A 14,541-nucleotide genomic window follows, 5' to 3' on the forward strand; every position below is an offset into this window, starting at 1 on the left:
ATTGGTCCTCCCGCGCCCGAGTAAGTACCGTTTGAGCCCCGCTAGGCGCCTCTGCATATATATGCTTAACTCGACTTTGCTCTCGCTTGTGTCCCTGTTGCACAGACCGCGAGCATGCTGAATCTCACCAACCTTCGCACTTTGATTTCTCGTGTGCTCGCTCCGCCAAATCTACACACTGTTGCCCTGTTCACGCCGGAAGGAGAGCTGGTGTGTTACGCCTCCGACCCCAGTAAGACGAAGGACCATGTCCGAGTGATCGTGGGCCTATCCACCGAGACCTGGCAAGAGACTCGGGAACAGCATGTCGGTAGGGTGGATTCAGAGGTCTGGTCTTGCTTTAATTTTCTATTCATTAAGTCGCTGATAGATTTGTGTGATAGCTTGGCCACCTGCTTGTGCTCCCCATAGAGCCACCGAAGAAGGATGACAAGGACGACGATGACGACCCCCTGATGCTGCTCGCGCTGAACTCCGAGACCAGCATTCCATGGGACGTCTTGGAGAACAAAGTGAGCAGAATACTGTTAAAAGTGGACGTTGCTCATCCTCTTGTTCGGCTTGCAGGGCAGAACGTTGGTTGAACACCTGGAGAAGCCGGTCGCGCAACTCAGCCAGACACTTGCCGCCCCTCCTGCTCCTCCCGTGAGCCCGCGAGCCGACCGGGGGACGCGGTAACGCTACCCTTACACTCCGATGGGACTTCGCAAGGAGGTACGCGCAAGGCCTCGTATCCTACCTACCTCGGCCCGTGCTGACATCATCGGGCCCCGAAGTAGGCCTCCTCGTATCCTCTCGCACCTTGCAAATCGCCAGCGCGAATTGAAGACCTTGAACAGCAATATTTGACGGCCTACGCGGTTCCTTATGACATCTTGTCGGGTACCTGCATGCAAAAATCCTCCCACAACCTTCGACATTCGGGCGCGATCCGCTGCGACTCCCGAGCCTTAGTTACTGCGCGTCCTCAGATCGGGTCCCACGAAGGCTCCTCACGGTCGGGCCTGAAAATGTGCTGTGTCCCGGGTTCTTCACGATGTCGAGACCGCCGTATGCTGTGTAATAGCTTGAGAGGTGTTTGTGGTGCGATAAAATACATGGGAATTGATTGGAGAACGTGCGGGGGTGGGACGAGGCGGCGACTATGGAGGCCGGAAGCGGGCGCGGAGACTACATACGGACGCGCGCCTTGGGCGCTGTCTCACCGACCTCCTTCCCGGACCCTCCGATAGCCAACTGCGCGCCCCCTCGACGTCAACGTCACCTCTCTCCCCCGTCTCATCCCTCTCGACGCCCGCGGTAGCGTCCTTGCTGGTCATGCGACGATGCGCTGTTGCTGGGGCCCGCCGGCCTTGCCTACCACTGCCAGCTTCGGTCACGCGGGCTCGCGCGCACAGAAGTTACAGCGTACACGTCCAACAGAAAAAGGCTTCCACAGCACAACCGCAGGCGCCTCCAGTAAATGACGCCCTTTTCGCGACATCGGCGGTGCCCAAGGCCCCCGCCCCCCGCCCGGACCCATACGCCCTCGTCGCGCCGCAGCTGAAGGAGCTACGGGAGACGCTGCTCAACCTGCTCGGCTCGTCCCACCCCTCCCTCACCGAAATCGCGAAGTACTACTTCCTGCACCCCTCAAAACAGCTCCGGCCGCTCCTCGTCCTCCTCTTCTCGCAAGCGACGAACGGGCTCGGCAGCGGGTGGTACATCAAGAAGTGGGCGGCGGACTGCGAGGGCGCGGGCGGGCGGGCGGAGGAGCTGGACCAGCCACTGACGCGTGCGGACGTGCTGAACGACTGGAACCCGAGCATGCCGGACAACACCGCGTCGTTCTCGAGCTCGTTCTCCCTGCGCCCGCCGCGGCCACCTCACCAGCCGCCGCTGCCGCCACCCTTCCCACCGTCCCTCCACATCCCGGCCGTCGAGGCGCCCGCGGCGCTCCTCCCGACGCAGCTCCGGCTCGCGCAGATTGTGGAGATGATCCACGTCGCGTCGCTGCTGCACGACGATGTCATCGACAAGTCGCCATTGCGGCGGGGCGCGGCATCTGCACCCGCGGCGTTCGGGAACAAGCTGTCCGTGCTGGCGGGCGACTTCCTGCTGGGCCGGACGAGTGCGGCGCTGTCGCGGCTAGGGGAGAACGAGGTGGTCGAGCTCATTGCGAGTGTGATCGCGAACCTCGTGGAGGGTGAGATTCTGCAGCTGAAGGCCGTGCATGCGGACGCGCTGGGTCTTGCGGGGCTGTCGCCGACGGTCGGGCAGGACAACTGGAACATCTACCTGCAGAAGACGTACCTGAAGACGGCGAGTCTGATGGCGAAGGGCGCGCGGGCGGCGGTGGTGCTCGGGGGATGCAAGGAGGGCGAGGTGTGGAAGGAGGCGGCCTATGCTTATGGGCGCAACCTTGGCATTGCGTTCCAGGTGAGAAGTACTGTGTTCTATGCGTAAGGCGTATACTGATACTTGGTCCAGCTCATGGACGACGTCCTCGACTATGAAGCCGGCGACGCGACGTTAGGGAAGCCGGGCGGAGCCGATCTGCAGCTGGGACTTGCTACCGGACCAGCGCTGTTCGCTTGGGAAGAGCACCCCGAGATGGGCCCCCTTATCAAGCGCAAGTTCGAGCAGCCAGGCGACGTCGAGCTGGTATGTTGTTGACATATGTTCTGTAAAGACATACCAGTTTCTGACATCTTCCATCCTCCTCTACAGGCAAGGGATCTCGTTCGGAGATCATCTGGTGTCGAGCGCACACGAGATCTTGCGCGTGCGCATGCTGATAAGGCACGGGAGGTGCTGTCTGTGCTGCCAGACAGCGATGCGAAGGCAGCACTGGAGGTGTTGACGGAGCGGGTGGTGAAACGGACGTCCTGATGTTGGCTAACTTACATATATTGCAGTAATCACATGCATACACGCTTAGCTCTCGCTGGGAGCAGCCCACTAGCTCGGTCTTATGCAGGGAGAACTCTAAGCATAGCCGTCCCATGGCCAGCCCACCCACCCCGCGCCCAAGCCGTACGCACTTCGCGGCAGCGCGGTGGCCGGAGTCCTGGCAGGTGACAGGTGAAGTCAAGTGAAGAGCTGCTTGCGCTCGCCATATGAGGCGCGTTTTCCTCTTCTCCTCCTCTTCCTCCCCCCCTCTCCTTCGCGCCCCTCCCAAAACCTCCTCTAGCCTATCTTCCTGTCGATCCCCGTAAAAATGTCTCTCATCGGACACAGCTGCGACACCTTCATCCCTACCAAACGCTCAGCACCATCAGACTTTGAGCCATTGCGGATCAGTAGGAGCATGATCTCAGATGACCCATACAACAGAAATCTCCTCGTAGACCGTCATTCACCTCCTCCAGTTTCCGCCTCTTCTAGACGACGCGTCAATCCGGAGTCCTTGGCCGTGCGCCTTGGGCCCGAGCTCGTCAGGGAGCTCGAGAGCTACGTTAAGCCTGGCGTCGTCGAGATGCCGTCTTTCGCTATTCGGCAGCAGATCCAGATGCGCCACAAGGTCGATCGCCGACATATCTACGACTGGTTCCACAGCAAGGGCCTCAGGGTCACCAAGGAAGACAAGCGCGCTACAGTAGAGCAGAAAACCGACGCTATGCGCATGCAGGTACGTTTCAACCGCGAAGTCATATTCATATGCTTACCTTGATGTTATAGCGACGCATTCGACGCTGTCTTGCCCCGGCTGTACCTCCTGCCAACTTGTGCCCCGGCCTGAGCGACTCAGCTACCGACAGCGCACCTTCGTCTCCTGCGCTGCTCACACCCGTCGTCGTCACCTCGGAGTTCCAACCCATAGTAGCTCCTACGCCGGCGAAGTACTCGTCATCGGATCACCATAGTATCGTCAGGCCAAAGCGCGACATCCTCCGCACTGTGGATCCCACTACCTGGTTGAGCAGCGTCCCTGTCAGGGAGTCCTCCTCGGCTGGTCAGGTCCTCCAGAAAATGGCCTCTAAGCTCGACGTTCCCCCTCGTCCCCCCGCTGGCTACACGCGCAGGTTCAGGGATTCACGGATTGAATCAGTATTTCCCAAGGACGACGTCGCCTTGCTCGATCAAACGAAGCGCGAGGCCTGCTATGATACGCTGTCTCGAGTTCTGGGGCCCGCCGCCGGCGTTCAAGAGTGCGTTGGATCCTACAAGGCACACATGGCTAGACAGCTGGAGATCTACTATGAGGAGTTCCTTCCTTGTAACTCGACACCTCTCTCTGAAAGCTATATCGGGAACGCTAGTCTGGGGACTCCTCTACAGTCTCAAACATCCACCCTGGGCTTGCAGCTTGAAACTTATCCAAGCGTTCCGACTTTAGGCGAATCGACACACCTCTGGGGCGCCTTGAGTACTATCTGTGACTGGGCTTCGTATCCTCCAGTCGCGCCGAGCTCTTCTGTTCCGGTGGCTGAAATCTGGGCAGACAACTTTGCTACTTCGTCTCTTGATTGTCTGGCTCTCGAGGACATCTTGACGATACCGGTACTGGAACAAGAGCCGCCAAACCAAGTCACGTTCGCCTCCTACAGCAAGATGCTACCGCCACCGACACAAATAGTCTCGCTTTCTGCGCCACCGTTCTTCGGCAGTAGCTCGAGTTCTCTGGCTGGCGCTCTTGGAGAAGTGTCGTCCTCTTTCGCTCAGCACGAACAAGACCCACGACGCAAGTCCAAGGAGTGGGTCCGTCCACCCATGGGTCGTGCCAGAGCATACTCCGCTGGTGGCGGAATGTGAAGGTTAGTCCGTGGTTTCGGCTTCTCTGCCTCAATACTACTGACCTGTGACCTACCGTCCTGTAGAAAATTGCTCTCCATGACGCCGTGTTATTGCATCCTGGGGCCTGACATTCGTAATCGTTGAGTAAATCCCATCTGTCAGCCCGCCACGTATGTTGTTCTAAATGTGATTGATAGTCTCCTCCCTCAACTACGCCGTCTTCGCAAGCCGGGGCACATAGCTTTCGTCCGTTGATGTCCCAGATTCTCCATCTCCGCTCTCTACGCGCCACCAATCGTTCAGTACAACGCCTCAATATCTCTCTACATCCGCGATGCCCTATCTCCGCGTAGCGTGCCGCTGCTTGTCGAACGTCCCTTGTTCCCTTTATGTGACATTCTTTCAAGTACGGCGGGTGCCATCCTTCCACACCGTGCGGTTCTCTTCTTCTCCGTTGTTGCCGGATCGTTCGCCTCGCTGTACAGTCCTATCTTCGAGCATGGAATAGATGTGATTATTATTCTACTGGACGTCCAACATACGTAGGTTACGACATAATGAACCATGTCCATTCGCTCGGCAACATACTTCCTCATCCGCGGCGACCGGGAGAACGGGACGTCATCGCCTTGCCAGACATCTCTATCACTGATTCCGGGATGCGTTCCCACCGCTGCATGTGCGGCATCGTCTTTACGATAAGGACGAGCTGCTAAGTTCGTCCTCTGCACCGCGGGCTCAAGTTCGCAACTGCATGCGAGCGGCCGGCGGGTCTTAATGTCGGCGAAACGTGGACAGGAGGCCCTTCATAGTTCTGCGACGTCGACGTCGACGTCCATGCATATTCTGCGATGGAGATGGACGAGCATTGCACGCACGTAAACGGATATCCAGGCCAGGCCGGCCAGGTCGCAAGCGGCGGGAACGCGGGTCCGCCACCAGCGTCATAATATTCACTCCAGCGAGCGACGATGCGGTCATCCAGTGCCCGGCACCATGCAGAAGATAACGGCAGCACTCGTTATTGCACCCCGTGCGGGCCTGGGCTACGCACGATGCCCGAAGACTGTGATATCGACGCTGGCTATAGAATGCGCAGGACGGCATGGAGGCACACGCGGATCGCGGTGGCCGACTGTGGCCGAGTGGGGCGTGCCAATCTGCTAAGGGGATGTGGGGGAGGGGGCTTGAATGGGGCTCAAGGAGATTGTATTGCCGCCTGGGGAGTCGCGCGACCAGGAATGTGCAGAGGGCTGCTGCTGCGAGACGGGAGAAGGGTGAAGCAGTGGTGGTGATGCAATGCCGGCCGTAGCGGCGCACGTCGACATCGACGTTCGCTGCGCGCTTCGCAGAGCCTGTGTGAGTGTTCGAATCTGCCCCGAGCGTGGCGGGCGTGTTGCCGTGTGTGCCATGTCGCCTATTCATAGCATTGCATTGGACCCCGCTGCGGTGGCGGCAGCGCAGGCGCAGGAAGAGACTGCACAGATCATGCAGCACGGAACATGCAGCTTGAATACGGACCATGCAGTTCGCGAAGGATGGAGCTCGCGAGCTACGGGGACGTCGCATGCTCAGCGCAGAGCACGGTGCTCCACCGCGCGTCGCCTTCGATTCCCATTCGCCGCCCGGCCGGGCCACGGTGCACGAAAGCTCGCCAAGGCCACATCGATGGCGGCCATGCGAGCGTGCAGCGTGTCGCGGTCTGGCCACGCGAACCACGATTGGGGGTTGCAGCGATGATGGGGTGGTAGATGCGATACGTCTCGTGCGCCTGCGTCTGCGCCACAGAAGACAGAAGATCAGGGCGGGTGCGAGCCTCCAGGTTCAGAGCTGCGGTATGGGGAGGATATGCGAGCCACGATGGGGATCGATGATCGACGGACGTTGCGAGAAGGATGCGGGCGTGTGGGACGCAGGCCATTATCGATTACGGCCGCGGGTTTTTGCTGCTCGCTCGCGTTCATGCGCGAAGGAGGCTCACGGGAGAAGCGGGCACGTATGAATTACGTGTATGGTTGCGTCTGCGTAGGCAATAGTATCAAGCTATAGCAAGAACATTGCAGCCTCAGGCCTAAGGAGTCGACAGAAAGGTGTAGACGAAATGCAGCTGCTGCCTGAGCGATGGAAGAGCTGGTCCGAAGGTATCGCCAAGTGGTCCTTGTGACGGAAGGTGCAGTCCAGCGCAGCGGCCGCAGGTACCGGCGGATCTAGGTCACGGGCCTCCCGCAGAAGAGAAGAAGAGCCCCCTCAGTCCTCTGCAGCCGTGCGTCGGAGCTTCTACGGCTGCATCGGGGGGCTTCGTTGCCGCGGTAGAGCAGTCCCAGGACTTCAGGCTGGAGCGCCACACACCGTACCTCGGCCCCAGCGGAGCGCGCCCTGGGCGTGCAAACAGGCCCGGTGGGAGAGAGAGCGGGCCCGGTCGTGCAGGGTCTAGTTGTGGGCGCATGGGAGGCGGTAGATAGCGCAGAAACGGGGTACATGTTGAATGCTAGGCAGGGTCCAGCGAGTACAGGCGCGTCCGCGTTGGCGGCTCGGTCAAGATTTTGCTTTGTGTTGAGAACGCTCGGAAGGCCAAGTCTGACTAACTGAGCGGGAATCTGGGAAACGGAAGCGGGGGGGCGAACCGCGCAGAAGCGCAGAGAGTGTGCGGGAAGGAGCTGTATTGCATTTCCAGGGTGGACCGACATACCCGCAGTGGGCTCCATTCCGATGCGGCGGGTCGAAAGCGGCTGAAGGGGAGAGCAGCCCCAAGAGAAGGCGTCTGTTGTGGTTGAATTTCAAACCGGGGTGTCTTCGCGTTCGTAGCTACGAGAAGTGCGGAGGCGAAGGTGTCGAAAGTGGCAGGAATACGGGTTTGACGGACGACTGCGTCTAGGGCACGGCGGCGGCGGCGGCGCGGAAATGGTAGGACCTTGAACCACACGGGGCGCGCATCGGAATCAGCGAGGGAGTCAACCAGGGGAATCGGATGTGGCCAATCCAGCGAGTGGCTGCGCGAGCGACAACGAGGCGTCTCGTAGGGTGTTGGGCAACATCGCGTGGGACCATCCTGTGACATCGGGGAGCGCGGTGGTCAGAAGACATAACGAGGAGAGCAAGTATGGTACGAAATTGCGGGTGACTGAGGCGCGAGGGGGTCCATCTTGACAGCAGTGCGCCAATAATACCGCCACCAGAGAATGAATGTGCAGTAGGGGATCTTGTCGCCGGCGACTTGACAGGAACAGTACAAGTCGCCCCATGGACTTGGCAGCCTGTTCCTCGCAGGGGTTCGAAGGGCAGCAAAATGAACGTCTAGGCCTCGTCAGTTGCCCCACATTGTCTTCGGGCGCGACATTTGCTGAGCGTGCACGGTCACAAGACCGTATTTGCGTACCAGGTGTTACATTCCTTTCCCAGCGGTTGACATAGAAGGCGAGCGCTCCGAGCTCATCGATGTGATCGCACATTGACGCCTCCTTCGTGGCCAAAGTACATTCCTGGTAGTAGTGTACACACGATCAGTCCTGCGCTTACCGTCACCTGTAGAGAGACATCGACCGGAGCGCGAGTTGCGCTACTAGTGGATGACGCATACGTGCGCGTATAACGGGATAGCTCGAGTGCAAACTCACCACGAAGCCGAGCCTGTTCGCTCCACCCGCTCTCGGCAGCGAGAGAGAAGGCCGGCGCGTGTCGTCACGAGTGTGCCAGCGAAGGACGAGTCGGGGCCTTGTGCAGCCACGTATCTCAGGACATCTTCCTCGAGGGTCGTTGTCGGGCGCCCCGGCGTCGCGTAGGGTCCCCCAGCGATGGGCGGGTGAGATCTGGAGAGAACGCACCCCTGCACGCGCATATATCCACCTTCACATACGACCGGGGGTGGGGCGAGGCCCGCGGGGCGTGATCATACGACGTCTGTAGGCTGGGCCCGTGAGTGACACAGGGAGGCGACTGTATGGTGCTCACCCACGCAGGACCCGGGTTGCCCTGTTCTCCAGGCTCGCGAGTGCGCAGCCGACGTCGTTTCGCTGCCTATCCCGTTCCATGGACGCCCCAAAGACGTAAAACGCGCCCTGCGAGCCGAGTAGTGCGCCTCTGCTTGACACACCCATCGGCTTCCTGAGTCAATGATATTGCTGCAAACAGGTTGACGGGTCAAGGGGTGATTGGGTGTGATACCTGTGTCTGGGATTACTCTTCTAGTTGCTCGCTCGGGCTGTGATTGAGGGCGCCATGACCGTACGCACCACCACTCCGAGGCCGACGCCGTCAAGATGTCGGAACACGTTTCAGCGAGTATCTGCCTTCTTTTTCGCGCGCGGTGAGTGCGGGATCAGTGCGAAGTCCGACCTGGCGGGGATATCCGCTGCGGGCTGTCCTGCGCACGCGTCCGCTCTGTTCGCGGAGATCTACACGCACAAGGGGCATGCGCTATCGCGTACGCCGACGGATGTATTTGGGACCTAATAACGACATCAACACCGCCCATACAAGCACAAGCTGCCGTGACATACGTACGCTCACCATGGTTGCGCTCCACAGCGGACATGAGCGCAGTGAGAGACGCCGCGGGAGCGAGAGCAGTCTGCAGATATCTCGCCGCTCGGAGCCGGCGCAATGTCGCACACAGCAGCACGGGCGGACGCGGCCGCATCAGGGCAACGCGGCACGAAGGAGGGGGTGCTGGGGGGAACGTGGCGAGCGTCGCGCAGCCTCATGTCGTGAGTGAATGCGCGCGCGGGAGGGCGACGCGCGGCGTGGCACGAGAGGGGGCTCGTTCGACGCGCGCGCATCAGGACATCGCGACTTATCGCAGGAGCAGCACAACGAGTCGCCAGGCGTTGTGGAGCACCCGCCCCGATATATGCGTGCACGTGCACCCACCGCAGGCGGCGAGCCCGAGTCCGTCGGGAAAGGCAGGTCCTCTCCCAGGCACGCGCCGTGCCACAACGCCTGGCGTACCCCCACACTAGCCAGTCCGCGGCACATCCCTCGTCCGCTGCAGGAGCGTCCGCTGCACCGTCCATTCGCGGTTTGGACGCTGCAGGGCTGCATGCAGGGCTAGGACGCCCGCGACCGCTGCGGGTAGCCCGATGGCAGTGTCGCCATGGAGCCGTAATGAACGATTCCTGTCCAAATTGACTCATCCTAGGCTGCGTCGCCGCGGGCAGAGTTTGGGTTCGACTTACGGGACACAGGGCGGAGATGGTTTGCGAGTGCTGCTCGGATCTTGCACACACGGGCGAGATAACGCACCGAGAGAGCTGGCATTGCTCGCGCGCTGTTCTTGGGCACTGCTCGCGAAATCCGGCTTCGAGTATCCGAGCTCTGCGACTCCCCGCGTCTAATCTTGCTGCCACATACACAGGGGGTGTCCTGGAATCCAGATACCGCAGGTGCGCTGCTTGGCCTGGCGAGGGGCGGGTACGCCCACAAGCCAGGACATTGGCGCAAACCGTGCTCGCTATCGCGCGCCCGCCGTCCGGTGGGCGCGGCGCGAGAGACGTCGCGCGCGCGTGCGGCGTGCTCCCCGAACCCGCCGCTTCCGTCATGACAGCCTGAGAGCCCGGACCACATCGAGGGGATGTGCGGCGGGCGTGGGTGCGCGATGCCCAGCGAGCGGGCGGAAGTCTAAGTCTAACTCCAATCCCGTCGGCGCCCAGGCGTCGCTGGGCGGGCGCAGTAGGCCCTCCGGCGCGACGCGGGCGCTGGCAGGGAGACTCGGGTGCTCCTCCGGGCGTGGAAGGCTGAAGAGCCCAAGTATAGTGACCGGTCCTGGGCCGAACGCGTAGGTTGGATTTGGGCCGCCCATCTGGGCGGAGACGATCCTAGGATGCTGTAATTGCGGTATGCTCGGGGCCCAGACGTCCAGGGCGGTCGCAAGTCGGTGAATAGGAGATGCGCGGAGGACGAGCAGAACGAGCGAGAGGAGGCACATGCGGGTGGCGCGGTGGCGGCGGCAGTCTGCGCGAACCAGCGAGTGCAGGACTAGAATTCGTAGTTTGATATCCGCATGCGCAGCGTGAGCGTACATATCCCGCCGCCCCTGGAGATGCTGGAATGGCGGCGAGTCCCACGGAGTGGCAAAAGGTTTGTTTATCTGTTGCATGGATGATATGGCGTCCGACGTCGCGGAACGGCGCAAGACGTGGATCGTGCACCCTGTTTAGATACCGTACGTGCGGCTGCTGGAGCCTGGAGGCGTTAGTGTGGGACGGCGGGGCGGGGGAGAAGCGTGGCCCAGGCTGGCTGCTAGGGGGAGAATGGAATGCTCTGCGAGCACGCCGCGGGTTGGAGACCGGCGTGATGGGCGTGATCGCGTGCGCGCGCCTTGGGCTGCGCCTGCACTCTGAATGCGCGGCGCATTGTGCGCCGTGCATATTGTGCTCGCAGGCGGCGGCGAGGGAGGACAAAGCAGGAATGGGTGGCAAAGCGAATAATAGCAGATTGAGCTGCAGGCATGAGTGGCGGGTGTCTCATAAAACGGGCTGCAGCAGGGTCGCGCGGACGCAGATAAGTCGAGGCCCGCGCGTCCATTCCCCCGCGTCGTCCGTCGCGACCAACACCCACTCCGAACGCCCACTCCGTCTTCAACACCCACCTCCTCTCCCCTGTAGACCTCCTGTGCGCGTGCCCTGTGCCCTCTTGCTCGGTGCAGATCTATCTGGACTGGTGGGTGATATCACTGGCCGCGTTTTGGCAGGAGACGCTGCCTCGAGGCATCTGGGAAGGCCATCTCATCGCATATCTCGGGGGCGTGCCCTGCAGTGCAGAATCTCGGCGTTGGCCTCTGGACGCGTTCCCATCCGCCAATCTGCCATCCGCCGTACGTATAAGCCCTTTCTTGTCGTCACCGCGCCTTCCTGATCATACCCCCCTCCTTCACTCTCAGCCAAACCCCGGCCTGACTTCCTCTCCCGTCCACCGAGGCGCTCACCCGACCATGGACCGCCGCGGCCGCTCCAGAGACGTCTCTCCCGTCGCACTCGCCCGCGCTGCCCTCCACCGCGACCTCAACCACGAGTGCGGTCACAAGCACGCACCGCCTCTTCCCCCGCCACCATTCCTCCCGGCGTTCTTTCCCGACTCCCCCCCGCTGCGCGACTCGGCCGAGCTCTCTCCATACTCGCCCGGACCATCCAAACCTTCAGGCTATGACTCGCGAAGCCCTATAAATCGCTTCAACCAACCAGTTGAGTCCTATCACGTCTTTTTACCACCCTCCGCGCCCCCACTAACAGCGCAACCAGTCCACCTCATCCTCCCCCACAGACACGCTGCCACGCACATACTCCTCCAGCAGCGTCCAGTCCGCCACCTCGGACGCAAACCCACCCGAACCCCTGACACCCCCCGACGTCGAGTGCGCGTACGCGTGCGAGCGCCCACTCGAATACTATGATTCCCCACCCTCTCCGCCCCGCACCCTCCAAGACCAGATGCACGTCGCGTACGCGCTTGAGAACATGCACCTAGCCAAAGTTCTCTTGCTGAAACTGCGCGGCATCGAGGTCAGCGGCGACGACGACCCGCGTATCGAGCAAGTACGCGATGAAGATTTCTCGAGCTCGTTTGTTCCGCCGGGCGGTCTCCAGTTGGACGACGCGACCGAGGCGCGCGTCCGCGAGGCCGAGCAACGCGCCCGTGATGCTCAAAGACGAAGAGAGCGCGAGGTGCGCCTGCGGCGGTGCGAGCGGATATGGGAGAGCAGCGCCCAAAGGCTCAAGACCGAGAAGGCACGTATCGCGGCGCAGCGAGATGAGGAGGTACGAGTCCGGCGGCGCGAGGAGCGCGAGGCCCGCGAACGGGAGCGGGAGCGTGCGCGCAAGGCAGAGGCCGCCCGGGCCGCGCGGCATCAGCTAAGGATAGCTGGCGGCCACCCGCGCCAACTGCTGTCCTATGATTCGCTGAGGAAGGCGGATGCACGCTTTCCCAAGCCCACCACCTCAAGGGAACGCGAGGACGAGTCCAGCGGCGGCTTGTTCCTGTACGACATCATGCCCTCCCCGCCTTCACGCCCCCTCTCGCTCTCTCGCTCGCTGAGCTCCTCCCCGCCTACCGACAACGACCTGTCGCTTCAGCGTGCGCAGCGTGAGCTGGCGCTGGAACATGCACGCAGCATCTCGAGGTCAGTGCCCTTCGGCGATGTGCTCACCTCCATGCACGGCCCCCTATTCGTGGACGATGTCAACTGCCGGCCACGTACCCGTCCCACTTCGCAGCAAGCAGAGCTCCTCGCCATCCTGTTGCAACCGGTTGAGGTGGATCAGGCTGATGTCAAGGGCAAGGGTCGGGAAAGCATCCTACCAAAGCCAGCGTCTCAGCGAAGGGACCATGCCAAGCACAGTCCAGCTGCCCGTGCGGCGCGGTCCTCGACACTCGACTCACTCTCCAGTGAGTCTTCCGGCACGTCATCTTCGGCATCTACCGTCACGCGCTCGGGCTCCTGGTTCTCCTTCGGGAGCAGGGGTTCCTTCCGCTCCGCCTCGACCGCAATCACTTCGCCATCTACGTCCCCCCGAACGCCTACCAAGGCCATCCTATCTTCAAATGCTCCTCTCTCCACCTCCCCCACTTCCATTGAGTCTGGTCGTGTGCCAAGACGGTCGTCGAAGCACCCAGCCGCCCTGACCGTCCCCGCCTCCGACCATCCTCTTTCCCTCCCTATCCCGCCGAAGCCGAAGGCCCGTGAGCCGCTTGCGATAGGGCGAGGTCGGCCTCTCACACGTCAGGCCGGCCCGTCTGGGCAATCGGACGACCTCTCGCCGCCGAATGCCTCGGGGCTCGTGCACCGGGTGAGCCGCTCGGTGTCGACCCTCATGGACTTCGCGGCGCAGTTTCAGAAGGCATACGTCAAGGCGACGATGTTCTCCGCGGGGGTCGACCTGTACACGCGCGCGGACTCGCGCTCCACCTCTCGCTCGCCCTCACGCTCCCCGGTGCGAGCCGCTCCGCGCGTGCGGTGCACGTCGGTGCCCGTGCGCGGACGCTCGGGTGGGCTGCGCCCGGAGGGTTACCGCGTGTGCCCGACGGACGTACACCTTTTCACCGCGCTCGATCTGTCAGCGAACGGAGCACCGCAGCTGCAGCGGACGCTAATTCCGCTTTGCACACCTTCTGTCGACTCCATCCCCGCGCACGAGCGCGTTTTCCCTCTACCCCCGCCGCTACCCCGCTCTCCATTCCGCCCGCCGTTCCCTCCTGGGGCCGTCCTCTCCCGCCTACGCCCTGTCGCAAACCCGTTGTTGGTGCGCCTACAAGCGCTGCATAACGTTTGCAGGGTGTATGGCATCCAGTGGCAGAATCGCACGCGCGAGTCTGCCCTGAGTGGGTTCAAGGAGAAGGTGGTCGGCGTCGCATGGGAAGGCGTCGGCAGGAGTGGCCTCGGGTGGGAGGTCGCCACGACGTACTAGTTGTACGTTGTGCTTCCTCCTTCCCTCAATATTTGCTTTGGGTACTGACGTCGCTGTCGGTATCCTCCCCACGTTATGAATTCTGCGCCTGTTGCTCTGCTATCGCTTGCGCTCCTCACGAGTTTCACGGACTTATCACGACCTATAATACATTCACGCTCACGTTCCCCCGTCTACGCATCTTCTTACCCCTCATCACGCCGTTTACTTCCTCATCCACTTCTCTACTATGGCGGGCTGTCACACCGGGGCCATGTACTTGTTGTCACTATCTGGGCCGGTAGAGCCCCGCTGCGACGCCCCCCGCCTTCTACGTTCTGGATCGGACCTTTCATCTCCCTCCTACCTGCCCCTATGCTGCCTAATGCTCCCCTAGTGATGCCCGCTCGCTTATATCTCCCCCATTTCCTCCCTCCCATCCTTCACTGTA

At 61.5% G+C, this 14,541-nt stretch overlaps 4 protein-coding genes across 4 annotated transcripts; all 4 read left to right on the forward strand.

The window, feature by feature from the left end:
• Positions 1–114: 114 nt before the first annotated feature.
• Positions 115–639, forward strand: TRAVEDRAFT_101879 (uncharacterized protein; the record flags this gene model as incomplete). The annotated part of the gene is made up of 3 exons (XM_008034483.1): positions 115–327; positions 384–512; positions 568–639. Coding segments are annotated over 3 exons (414 nt in total), but the record flags the coding sequence as incomplete, so codon positions are not given.
• A 631-nt stretch (positions 640–1,270) lies between these two features.
• TRAVEDRAFT_157916 (terpenoid synthase) lies at positions 1,271–2,938 on the forward strand. The gene is made up of 3 exons (XM_008034484.1): positions 1,271–2,418; positions 2,470–2,643; positions 2,710–2,938. The coding sequence occupies exons 1-3, from the start codon at positions 1,318–1,320 to the stop codon at positions 2,869–2,871; spliced, it is 1,437 nt and encodes a 478-aa protein (XP_008032675.1). The 5' UTR covers positions 1,271–1,317; the 3' UTR covers positions 2,872–2,938.
• Positions 2,939–3,457: 519 nt separating this feature from the next.
• On the forward strand, positions 3,458–3,652 carry TRAVEDRAFT_110674 (uncharacterized protein; the record flags this gene model as incomplete). The annotated part of the gene is made up of 1 exon (XM_008034485.1): positions 3,458–3,652. The coding sequence occupies one exon, from the start codon at positions 3,458–3,460 to the stop codon at positions 3,650–3,652; it is 195 nt and encodes a 64-aa protein (XP_008032676.1).
• A 7,989-nt stretch (positions 3,653–11,641) lies between these two features.
• TRAVEDRAFT_67948 (uncharacterized protein) lies at positions 11,642–14,521 on the forward strand (the record flags this gene model as incomplete). Its single annotated transcript, XM_008034486.1, has 2 exons — positions 11,642–11,890; positions 11,949–14,521. 2 exons carry the CDS (start codon positions 11,642–11,644, stop codon positions 14,109–14,111), a joined length of 2,412 nt encoding a protein of 803 aa, XP_008032677.1. The 3' UTR covers positions 14,112–14,521.
• Between the last annotated feature and the right edge of the window lie 20 nt (positions 14,522–14,541).

The sequence above is a fragment of the Trametes versicolor genome, assembly GCF_000271585.1.
Source record: "Trametes versicolor FP-101664 SS1 unplaced genomic scaffold TRAVEscaffold_1, whole genome shotgun sequence".
NCBI lineage: Eukaryota > Fungi > Basidiomycota > Agaricomycetes > Polyporales > Polyporaceae > Trametes > Trametes versicolor.

Coding starts and splice junctions, on each gene's coding strand:
- TRAVEDRAFT_157916 (XM_008034484.1), top strand. CDS start 1,318: ATGCGACGATGCGCTGTTGCTGGGGCCCGCCGGCCTTGCCTACCACTG. Junction 2,419..2,469: donor ACCTTGGCATTGCGTTCCAG/GTGAGAAGTACT, acceptor TACTTGGTCCAG/CTCATGGACGACGTCCTCGA. Junction 2,644..2,709: donor AGCCAGGCGACGTCGAGCTG/GTATGTTGTTGA, acceptor CCTCCTCTACAG/GCAAGGGATCTCGTTCGGAG.